The sequence below is a fragment of the Cryptomeria japonica genome, chromosome 1 (genome assembly GCF_030272615.1).
Source record: "Cryptomeria japonica chromosome 1, Sugi_1.0, whole genome shotgun sequence".
NCBI classification, from domain to species: domain Eukaryota; kingdom Viridiplantae; phylum Streptophyta; class Pinopsida; order Cupressales; family Cupressaceae; genus Cryptomeria; species Cryptomeria japonica.
Window position 1 is genome coordinate 241,212,240 of NC_081405.1, and position 13,419 is coordinate 241,225,658.

The 13,419-nt window shown below is 33.2% G+C and overlaps 1 protein-coding gene across 1 annotated transcript; it reads right to left on the bottom strand.

Moving 5' to 3' along the window:
* Positions 1-634: 634 nt before the first annotated feature.
* Positions 635-1,603, bottom strand: LOC131034166 (chitinase 2-like). The gene has a single exon (XM_057965555.2). The coding sequence runs from the start codon at positions 1,601-1,603 to the stop codon at positions 635-637; it is 969 nt and encodes a 322-aa protein (XP_057821538.2).
* Positions 1,604-13,419: the final 11,816 nt, after the last annotated feature.

Consider the following 13,419-nt stretch of genomic DNA (forward strand, 5'->3'; position numbering starts at 1 on the left):
TAATATATTACATGATGCCTCAATATATAGATGACATTGATAGATTACAACTCACTAAATTTTTGTTAAATGCTAAACAAAAACACTAATCAAACAATGATTTGACAATATTCCCTATTTAATGAGAAGTTGTGGGAGAAATTAACAAGCGTTTATTCCAAGAGTTAGTAGGTCTTCAGTACAGCTCGTTTCGCTCCATGATATTTAGCAAAATTAAACAAAACAGAACGATGAGAATGACGTTCATAGTGACAAGAAAGTTCACGTACTAGGGTTTGAAGCATAAGATTAACTACGTCAGGGAGCTGGTGATGAAATTAAATTCAAACAGTATTAGTAAGAGTTTGAATGAAAGAAGTGAGAATGAATATTAAGGAAATATATAAGCATGTATCCAAATTTTAAGCATTTTGTAAAACAAAACATTTACAAGATTTTCTCAGAGTAATGATTGCTTCAATAAAAAAATTGTTGATGAGCTAAACAAATAACTGATATAGAGTTGTAATTGAGTTTTACTAAATAAATTGAATTTGTAATGTAAATTTATCCTACTTTAAGCTCTTCTTTATTTGATGCTTTCCTTGGTTGATTTATGGATTCACCTCGGACTAAATTTTGCATTTCGGGGTTATCAGGCGGAGGCCAATATTGCTTGAGCTTCCACTTCATACTTGAAGTCATAATTTTTGGAGTCGTCAGCAGACCAGATGAATATACCCTCAAGCTTCCCTCTTTTCTTCAGCTCTTTGCACGCGTCAAAGAATCCCTTATCTGGTTTAAGGCCACCTGAGCCGCTATCTGTAGTGAAGCTGCTCAATAATTTCCCGCCCTTGTAATTAGAGGCTTGAGTATCGAAATACTTGAGAAATTGGTTGACAGAGGTACTCCTATCGTAGGCATAGAACTGAAAATTCACGTAGTCTATGAATTGACCATATTTCCTCCACACTGCCTTATAATGAGACTGCACTGGGCCTTCATCTTCAAACGGAGCAATCGATGCCATGGAGATGACCTTTTGCTGCTTCAGCTGAAGGATTAATTCCCCAACGCACTTAGCAAATGTATTGGGATCGGAATGATCAAAATGCTCGTAGTCGATGTCGATGCCATCAAGATGGTATTGCTTGATTATCTTAGTGAGAGAAGAAACGGCGTTGCTAGTCCATGATGACACAGACGATGTGTTGAACTGTACATCGGTGTGATCCTCTCCTACCTTGTCACCGCCTAAGCTGACAGCAAACTTGACATTTTTATGCTTCGACTTAATCTCCAACACGTCCGCAGGGCTCAGATTTTGGGTGTCCCAGAAGACGTTGAAATTGCCGTTTGTTGGGGAGGGAGAGCAAGCAGAGTTGGTGTAGTCGATGGCAAAGGACAGAATAAAATGGACCTCAATATTCTCATTGATCGGCACATCGGAGAATTTGACGTTGAGGCCTTCGGCGCCTATGTATTCCCTCAATAGTTTGCCGTTACCACCTTCACATAACAATTTACAAGTAATAATGAGCGGTCGCCAAACAATGTAGGAAACCGAAATAACAAAAAAATGTGACAAAATGATATTTATAGTTCCGTCTGACAAGATAAACATTTCCAACAAACAGATATTCTAAATATGAAAACCTACACAGTGACGTTGGGAGAAATAATAAAATCAGAGAAACGTAGGTCTTCAAGTAAAACTCCATGGTAGCTGGTAATTACTGATTGTAGGTTGAGAGAAGTGTGTTGTGAGAAGTTCCAAGAGGAACGTCTTCTTTTATAAGGAGAGTATTGTTTGTCTGCTATTGACTATTTTTCATTTCGTAAATACATCTTCATCTCCAATGCGTGATCAAAGGAAAAGACATGGGAGCCCGCGGATTAGACGACGCAAACTAGAACATAGAGAGTTAATTTCTAGATTCATATCTCTTGACAGTCTGTTTGAGCAGGCAGGTATCTGGCAAAGATTCAATGCCTGGTATGGCAATGAATTTTTAGTGAAACGAATTATCGGTACCATCCATCATAATTGTCGGATACGAAATACAATATTAACCAGCTGAGGAATCTTTATAAAAATGGGGTACCGTGAGAAACCCAACACTATTGCCAGCGTATACCGATTCTCATCCTCTATATTATATCTTAAAAAATGTCTCAAATTCCAATGTTAAGGTTGTTAAACTATTCACTAAAATCTAGGTTGGAAAACTAGACTATCAACCTGTTTTAATTGTTTTAAAAAGAAATTGTATAGTGGTTAGATTTTGTTAGAAGAATATATTCGTATATTAACTGATTTTGTTAAGTCATATTATTAGTATTTGCATTTCAATGAGGTGAAATTGTTACACTGATAGCAAGATATATTTTGGGTGATAAATTGGAGGGCAAACAAAAGTTGGAAGAAATGAATATTGACTTTGTTAAGAATAATTATTTAGAATACGATTGAGTTATCATGAAATGTGGGAAAAAACTAAGTATGAATGGATGGAACTTATAATTTAAACCGTCAAGCTATGCAAAATGTTTTTACGATATATGAAAACGATTAACTTAGAATATTGTTTACATTCAGTAGTGTTATTGCTAGTTGGTGAGACATCTTATATAAAACTATAACAGTTAAGGAAAGATGCAAAATTGTGTTATTTAGTGCAAAGGTATGTATGTTTGTTCATGCATTGGGTTGTCCCCCATAACTTTTATTTTCTTTTTAGAGCAAGGTGTTGATCAAATGCTTGATTGTAGCTGAAAATATTGTTGGGAAAACTTTTTGTGCTATATTCAAGAAAATGATCATCAATAATGGTAGTGATCGGTGTCCCTAAGAATGGCATAGTATGAGCACAATAGAAGACAAACTTTGTATAATAATGTGGCCAAAAAAGTAGGAGTAGCTTGATTAATTATTTTGCATTGTCTTTTTTACTCACATTACACTGTTATGTGCATGCATCAATTGGAATTTTATGTATGTTGTCTAGCAAGTTATGTTTGCAGATTGTGATTGTCCAATGATAATAATATGAGTGATTAGCCAAAGCCAAAAATGTCAACTCTTTACATGAAATATTGCAGTTTAGAAGACCTATGCATCTTTACTTTGGGTAGCTACCTCGACAATATTTTGCACTCACCAATAGTTGAGATCCTCCTCATTACTCCCCTAGGATCCTTCATTGTGAATTGTTACTTTTTTACAATATAAAAAAAAAATCAAATCTAACCATAACAAAAGTTAACTCTAACTCTAATTGAGTCCCAATACTAACCCTAACCCTAGCCTAAGATTTGTCTTAGAATGGAAACCTTCATTTTAACTAACCCTTAATCCTAACTATGATAAAAAGATGGTGCATATTATTTAATTTTTCTATATATTATTTACTATTTACATTAGATTGAGAAAAGGCAACCTTATTTTAAACCAACCCTAACCCTAACTACAATTGCAAGATGATACATATTTTTTAATTTTGGTATATATTATTTAATATTTACATTAGGGTGAGGATTGCAATTGAATTCATAAAAGACATATTCTTAATATTGTAAATATAAATTTATAATTATTTCTTTTTAATTTTATTATAATAATAAACTTTTATTTAAATATATATCTTATTACAATATTATGATTTATTATAATAGAATTAAACTTAAATAACACTAACTATAACCCTAGTTGAGCTCTATAACTAACCCTAACTCTAACGTAAGATAAAGAGAATAAAGGATAAGGGGGAGAAAGATGAAGAGGGAGAAAAGAAAGAAAGGTTGGAATTTAATTTATTATTTATATTAAAGTAAAATAACGAAGTATAATTTTTCTATGACAGCTAGCTAAAGCTCAACATTGAGATAATGGTAGTGTAAGGTTAAGGTTATAATGCAATAATAATATTAAATTATTAGATCCATAAATAAAATTATTATTGTAATATTAAAAAAAATACACTGAAATAAAAATTTAATAAAATAGATTAATATTTTTTTATCGTATTTAATTAAATGAATGAAATAATTTTAATGGTCAATATCTATTTACTTTTGCAATCTCTCTTCAAGTTTAGTATTTTTAGATGGATATATTTAAGATATCTTTCTAAAATTTCAACATATTATAAACTATCAATAGTACTAAAAATGTATGCAAATAAATTATTTCAATATATTCATATGTTATTTCGTTAAGTCATATTATTAGTATTTGCATTTGAAATGAGGTGCAATTGTTACATTGATAGCAAGATATATTTTGGGTAATATATTGGAGGGTAGACAAAATTTGGAAGAAATGAATATTGACTTTGTTAAGAGTAATTATTCAGAATACAATTTAGTTATCATGAAATGTGGGAAAAAACTAAATATGAATGGATGCAAATTATAATTTAAACCATCAAGCTATGCAAAATATTTTTATGATTTATGAAAACGATTAATTTAGGATATTGATTACATTCAATAGTTTTGCTGCTAGTTGGTGAGACATCTTATATACAACTATCACTATTCAGGAAAGATACAAAATTGTGTTATTTACTTCAAAGGTATCCATGTTTGTTCATCCATTAGTGTCCTCCAAAAAAATTATTCTCTTTTTAGAGAAAGGTGTTGAACAAATGCTTGATTTTAGCTGAAAATATTGTTGGGAAAACTTTTTGTGCTATATTCAAGAATATGCTCATCAATAATGGTAGTGATCGGTGTCCCTAAGAATGTTATAGTATGATCATAATAGAAGACGAACTTTGTATAATTATGTGGCCAAAAAAGTAGGAGTAGCTTGATTAATTCTTTTGTGTTGTCTTTTTGTACTCACATTACACCAATATGTGCATGCATCAATTGGAATTTTGCATATGTTATCTATTAAGTTATGTTCATCGATTGTGATTGTCCAATGATAATAATATGAGTGATTAGCCAAAGCCAAAAATATCAACTCTTTACATGATATATTGAAGTTTAGAAGACCTACGAATCATTACTTTAGGTAGCTACCTCAAACAATATTCTACACACACCAATAGTTGAGATCCTTCTCATAACTCCCCTAGGAACCTTCATTGTAGATTGTTACTTTTTTACAATATAATAAAAAAATCAATTCTAACATAACAAAAATTTACTCTAACCATAATATTAACGTTAAACCTAGTACTAATTGAAAGCTAATCCCAACACTATCTCTTACCTTAGTTAAATCATAAACCTAAACCCAAGCTTTATCATAAAATTCTAACCATGTACTTGAATCCTAACACTAACTGTAACCCTAAATGAGTCCCAATGCTAACCCTAACCCTATCCTAAGCTTTGTCTTAGAATGGAAACCTTAATTTTAACTAATCCTTAACACTAACTACAATTAAAAGATGGTACATATTATTTAATTTTTTTATATATTATTTACTATTTACATTAGATTAAGAAAATAAAACCTTAATTTAAATCAGCCCTAACCCTAACTACAATTGCAAGATGGTACATATATTTTAATTTGGGTATATATTATTTAATATTTACATTTGGATGAGGATTGCAATTGAATTTATAAAAGACGTAATCTAGATATTGTAAAAATAAATTTATAAATTTTTTCATCAATTTTTGTTGTAAGATAATTTTAAAAACATTTAAATTTTAAGTTTTTTAATAATCATTTTTAATTTTATTATTATAATAAAATTTAATATAAATATATATCCTATTACAATATTATAATTTATTATAATAGAATTTAACTTAAATAAAAAAATAAATATAACCCTAGTTGAGCTCTAAAACTAACCCTAACCCTAACCTAATCTAAAGAAAATAAGGGATAAGGGAGAGAAATATGAAGAGGGAGAAAGAGAAAGAAAGGTTGAAAGTTAATTTATTATATAAATTAAAATTAAAAAGCAAAGTATAATTCTATGCCAGCCAAGTGAAACCCTATATAGAAATTATGGTAGTGTAAGGTTAAAGTTATTATACAATAATAGTATTAAATTATTAAAACCTTAAATAAAATTATTATTTTAATATTAAAAAAATACATGTTTGAAATAAAAAATTAATAAAATAAATTATTATTTTTAATCATATTTAGTTAAATAAATCAAATACTCTTAATGGTCAATATCTATGTTAGGATTGTAAATTTTTCCTTCTTTTGGTGTTTTGGTTTTGGCTAGTAGGCTGTCAAATTTTAGGGCTTGTGAGTTGACATCCTGTTTTTCCCTTTTGTTTATGATGAGGTTTTCTTTTTTGATATATCGAATAATTATCCTTTTTTTAAGTTGCACATGCTCTATTATCACTTTAAGTATTTGTACCCCGCTTCCCCACAAGTTATTTGTCTCTTCATCTTTCAAAGTGTGGGACCGTGGGTTGTATTTTGACTAAACCATGGTAATTTCCTCACCCTCATATTTTATTATTCATTGACTAAAACTTTGTTAGGGGCCTTAATGCCCGTATCAACAGAGGAGTTTGGGTTTTGAACCCAAATCTATGGATGTAACCATGGAGAAGGCCAAATTAGTTGAGGAGAATTTTATCTTCTCAACTAAATGTATCAGAGTAAAGGAAATAATTGTATTAGAGAAAGAAGGAAAGATGGAGGACTCAATGTGACCCCCCAAGGATTGCTTCCACTATAGTATTACAATGAGTTTCCTACCATAAGAGAGAGAGAGAAAATAAGGACAGGAAGCCCCATGATAAAGAAGTAGCTCTTGTGAAAATGATGAATGAATGAAGATAAAACGTGATCCATTGCCTATAAACAATAATTCTCCCCTTAAGAAGAAACAAATCTATTGGAGATATGAGAAGCCACTCCCATAAATTCAAAGATATAGGAATCCAAATATAAATTGTATGTACCCCTAGAAACTACTCAAATGTCACTATTTCCATGAAATATGATGCTACAAACCAATAAAGTACATGCCCAATCAATGTACGAGTTGAAAAATAAGGAATCTATAAAAAATGAAGAAGATCAAGCTCAATGGGCAATGAAGACAAGATGAGAACACATATGTGGCTATCAACAAAAGGGAGAGGAACATCTGTCCTCAAAATATGAGACTCCACAAACAAAAATGATATGTCTATTTACTAAATGAATCCCAAGTAGTCGTGTGTAGAAGAACAATGTCCTGTTATACTAAATTAATTGAGGATATGCATTTTCCAATGCCAATCTGATCAGAAATAATAGAAGATGATGATGGATGGGATGGGATCTTAATGCAAGGGGTACAAACATGAAGATAGGCCTTTGATCCCAGATAAGGCAAGACTTGTGGTATACTCAAGCTTATTTAGAGTATCATTATCATTTTTCATGTGCAAGGGGAATAAGGCTATATACTACAAGATTCTCTGGGAATGGAGAGATATGAGGGTCTTCATGAACCTCCCAAAGTTGAGTCCAAAGTGTGTAGGGAAACTCAAGGTCCGATATATCGCACATAGTGTCATGATCAACACTAGAACAAATTACTCCTACAACATAGTCCCCAAGCTGATCTACCTCCTAATGTCACAATCATAATGAATGAGACAACTTAACCTATTATTAGCCTAATTAAGTAAAAGGAAAAAGAACCTAAGGTTAGCTTAAGTGAAAAAGTAATTAAAGAACCTAATTAATAAATAATTAGATAAAGTGTCTTAATTACTCCAACACGCCACTTATACAAACTTACAATCTATGTGATATTATTAATAATTCAACAAACTATTATTAAGCCGAGAGGCTTCTTACAATGGCAACAAAAGTATTAGTTAGTTAAAATTTGTGATTTAAAAAAATCTAATGGCCATTCTCATGTCATGTTATATGAGATAAGTTGCTAGAATAATAGATATTAGATGGCTTATGTACTCTCTCTATTGAGTCATATTGCCTATTACTTAACTGTAGTTGTTACATTATAAATTTTCTAACAAAGAGTAGAAAATAAGATTAGCTAATACAACTATTACATTATGAATTGCCTGACAAAGAAACACCTCCTATCATTGACTTTAAATAGTATTATTGCCTCCTTAGAGCCATTTTGATACACACTGTGAGTAAATATTTATTTAGATCATATGATACTTCCATTTCAAGAACTACATTTGGAATCTGTTGGAATCAATGAACACTAAGAGGGGGGGGGGGGGGGTGAATCAATATTTTACAATTAACAAGTTTCTTAATCTGATTCTTTAACCACCAGATACAAATGAATGAAAGTAAAGTGTAAAAACTGAAAACAAATAATCAAAAAACCATAACATCATTTTTTTTATGTAGAAACCCACAAAGGGAAAAAATACGATGCGATTTGAACCTAAAATATTATAATACTATGATCAGGATTATAATAATATTACAAGAGGGAAACACACATGCATTCAGGCACACTACCTAGATCTCACTACTCAATTATAAAAGAGGGCTACAACACGGAGGAAGGCTCACTACCTTTCAAGTGATTAAAAATAAGAACAAGAATGTCTGAACTGAATAGTAGCATCTACATATGCCAAAAAGAAGTTCTAGTTAAGAATGATTAGTCTTCTACAACTGTTCTATCTTGCTTCTTTGTCATATACTGGAGCACCAAAATATTCAATACTCATAGAAAACATCTCACAATCACTCATATGATCTTCCCATACTCATACCATATACTAAAATAGTCAAATGAATCAGTCTTATATATTTGCATCAACAAAGTAAATGGCTTTCAATCTCAGCTTCCAAAAACCGCATAACACGCAACATGAAACGTGTAACCACAAGTCGGATAAATCTAATTACCAATCCATATGTAGACCCAGAAAAATTTATAATAAGCTTCCTATATGTCGGCTAAATAACCTTGAACTCAAAAAAAATCACCGAAATCAACCCAAAGATTCAACACAATACGTTACACCAAAATAGCTTTGTTCCTCCTAAATTGTTGGTTACCGAACCTTCTAACTTGCACAAGAATCAACATTGAAGGCTAGGATCACAAAATAAGCTACCTCTAACATCTAATCAACTAATCCTTTCACCACGACCAAAAATACGCAACTGCGTAATGTATCTATACTCTATATCCCACCTTCTAGACCTAAGAATAAATGAATATTAGGCTTCCCAAACTTTTGGTAGATCAATTCTATATATACCGGATATGATATATGATATGAGTTTCTATCAATGACAAAATCAGAACAATATACAAGCATAGATCTTCACCAGTACAGTGTCTTTCTCCCCCTTTGACATTGATGGAAACACTTGTGAAAAATGAGATTGTTTGTCACTGCAACATCTCAATAAGCTCCCAAGCTTCCCTTGAAAATCTACATAATTTTTCATACTTCTCTCTCCCCCTTTGACAATAATGCCAAAGACAGCTATCCGTCAAAATTTATCTACAAGAATATACTCAATATCATACATGAATTTAAAGATATCTACAAAAATGGTCTTTAGGGATAACATGTGATCATCCCAAACCTTCTTCAAATTCTCCAAAGTATTTATCAGAGCACTAAAAATATAGGCATGCATATCTTCTCCTCTATGATCTACCAGAACAATCTTATTCAGAGCATTCATTGCATCCTTTTGACTGCTCAGTAAGGTGTCTAATCGGGGAGTTATCAAATTATGGAGTTTTCCCACTCTGCCAATTATTCTATCCTTTTCTTGATTGAGGTTCCTGATTTTTTCCAATAGAACCATCACCTAACTTTCCTTCACACTCCTTTATTTGCTTAACATTTTCTACTATGAACTTGGGAAAAATACTTGACATGACATATATTTTGCTGCCTTCATCCAATGCATCCTGAATAGTCTTTAGATTGGTAGTCAAACTAACCCTGTCGCCTTCAACCATCTTCAAAATTGTCCTCACTCGCATAATGTTAAATTGATTCAAAAATTTTGCATCAGTTGCTTTCTCTAAGGATACAAAATGAGAATCTACTACCTTGAACATACTTCTCAGCTTACCGAAGGGAGTATTAATTGTATCTGGTTTGAATGATGGAAAAATTTTCTCTAGCACATCTATTGCCATAGAGTTCAACTCTTTGTCTTCTAAATGATATTTTAATAAATCCTCACTTGCCTTGCCTTGTGCAAGTGCTACAATATTTAGTGCTTGGACTGGAGATAGAGAATTGAGATCAACAGGTCCTTTGGTGAGATCAACTATGTTAATGATTGCTTTCTTATGCTTGTCTAGAGTCACAATGTCTCTTACCATTGGAACCAGTTCAATTTTATCTCCGTCTCCTTCTCTTCCTTCTCTGATTCTTCACCTTTCTCTACATCTTCTCCCTTTCCATCTCCAACCTCCTTAGCTGCCTTCTCAGATTCAACATTTGTCATTGAAGGATTCTTGTTAGCTTCACCGGAGTCATCAACCTTCAGAGTGTCATTTGCAGCTATATCCTGCTCATTTATTTGCACATCCGGAGTGAAGATATCATCCTGTGCATGTACTTCTAGAGGGGTGTCATCTTTTGGTAGATTAACCTCATATCTATGTTATTCCAAAAATTATTTCTAAATTGTTTTGGTCTCCTTGGCAACTTCATCTATCTTCCCAAGCATGATCTTATTTATTCTCTTTTTGCTTCTGAATCTGTCCTTCACAATATTTAGCAATGTGTCAACTTCAGCCTTAGAAATGATAGAACACAAGTCAAATAATACATATTCTTTTATCCTCTCATCCTCAAAAACTAGTCGTATGCTTTCTAGCATCCAAAATATCATTCAAACCCTTTGGAATCATAGATGATAGTTCTATTAGGGCTTTGATATATACATTTATGTATTGTACAATGGATTCCTCTAATTCTCTTTGGTCATTTTCATCACAATTCTCATAATATACAGACATATTCTTCAAATTTCCTTCCTTTACCACTTCATCAACTATTTCACTTAATGAAATTGTGGGCACAATAGTATAAGTACCTTCTACTTTACCAAATTTTAGAGCTTCATCAAGATCAAACTTAGGCTTCCTATCGGGATGAGGTTTGTTAGATTGTTCAACTCTAATTTTTAGCTTCTTTCTTTTTTTTCCTTCACTAGATGGTGGCTTCAGAACTACCCTATCAGAGGTAGCAGTCTTCTTCACTTCCCACACTAATTCATCAAACTTTGTTTCTTCTTTAACAGTGGCCACCACATATACTCTCTCAATCTTCCCTTTCTTCCTCTTCTCTACTCCACCAATTGATTTGGTTTGAGGTTTAGGTGGAGGGATAGGCTTTTGTGCACTGGAGGAATGTGCTGACTTTGTTTTCCTAGGCTTTAGAGGAGTAGAGGTAGGTTTATCCTTCTTTGGTTGCACCACATCCTCCTCCTTTAGGATATTCCGCTCTCTAGCCTTGTAGATAACTTCCTTTATTATACCCATGTTCTCATCAAGTTGTTCAACTTCTTTCCTTATCCTCTTCTACATATCTCACTTAGTAAATTAAGAATGTAAATTTAGAATTTTCTCCTTATAGGTACTGAGTCTCTCTTCCTTCTAATCTACTCGCTTGCTCAAAAGATGTTGAGCATACATGTCTTTGCATCAACTTCATACCCCATGGGCAAAATCCATATAGTTCTAGGTTCTATTGCATTCATCTGATATTGATCAATCTCCACCATAAAGTATATGGTGTCTTCATACTTCTCTATAATCTCCTTTGAGATCCTTTCCCTACTCTGCATCATACCCTGGAATGACTTGAAATATCCCAACATAATAGCTTTATGTGCTTGTCCATCACCCAATCCTCGTAAAGCTTCTTTAATCTGCACAACCATCGGTTTATCGTTTGCCCACTTTACCTTACCTACACTGGGGATTTTGTTGGTGTAAATAAATATTCATCATGGATATTATTACACTTTACTTAAGTTAACTTAGGATAATGCATCTCTTCATAGTTTGGATTTGAGACACTTAGGGAAGTGTGCACATAGGGATAGAGCTTGTAGGAGAAATGTCACCTTTTGTGGTCTTATTTTGTTGTTACACTCCACATTCAGTGGGTCATCCACCTTTTGTAGAATATTATATTATTTCTCCTACCTACCCCTAGTATTTCTTACCTACCCTTGTTTCTCATTGAGCCACATGTCATGATTGTGTGCTTGTACATCCATATGGCCTTGCCTATATAAGCTGGCCCATATTCATTGTATTAGTTAATCTAGTTGATCATTTGTATATTGATGAGAATACAGTTTGTTCTTGTCATTCTTTTGTCTCTCTTTTATACTTTTCATTGTTCCCTTGATCTTGGCAAAATCTCGCATGGTATCAGAGTCATTAGGGCTTCATTGATTGATTTTTGGAGACATTTTGGAAGGCTTCTATTTTCGGATCTGAGGGACAAACATTTTTTGGAGGCATCTTAGAGCATTTTCGACCTCACCATTGTGTCTGGGAGGTCATTTCCATAAAAATTGAGTATAAACTCAACCGGTTTTGGCGAAAATCAATTTTTGGCTGTGGAGGATTTTTTTACCTAATTTGGGGAGTGCGGAACAAATTTAGGATTTTTTAAACTTTTTTTGAAGTTTTTTTCTGCAAAATTTTCTATTACTCTGCAAAAAAAAAAATTTGAAAAAAATCAAAAGGCGAAAAGGGATTTTTTTTGAAAAAAAATAGAAGAAAAAAATTTATTATTTTTGGGGTTCTGTAGACCCCCCCTGCACCACCGTACTCCTCTGTAGGTTGCAGGTTGCACAGCGGCACTTGTACCAGTCCCACCACCACTTTCTGGTGGCCCTTGTAGCTCCTCGCACAGGCGCTCTGGTAGCCCTGCGACCACCAGCTTTGGCAGCCCCGAGACCACTGGCCCCGGCAGCCCTCCACTGTCAATGCCTTTGCTGTCCCTCTAGCTCCACCACCACCAAGCCCCTCTTACCTCGCTCATAGCTCGAGCAGTCGGCCCACCGCTCTGGCCACCACTGTCGACCCTCCGCTTCGCCAGCTGCCGCTGGCCCTCCGACTGACCTCTAGCAGCTAACCAATAGTCAAGCTGCCAAACTTAAAGACATGCTTCTTATCTTGTTTGATTCTCTTCAAATTTCTCTATAATTCACTCAACAATACTCCGCACATGTAATATACTTTGTTCTCTTTCAGAACTTGATATGCTGCATAAATAGCAATAGAGGAGACTAAGTTAGCCCTATTAGATTGATATATCTTATATCTTGTCACCATGTATGAAAATATCACATCATACTCAACAATATCACTAATTGTTATGGATCTGTTGTCATGCTGTGAACTGATTACCTCTGTTACAGTTGTGTTCTTAACATTTCTCAAACTAGGACTTCACCGATAGCATTCAAACATGTTACCGCCTAGATAGTAGTCTTAGTAATCTTGT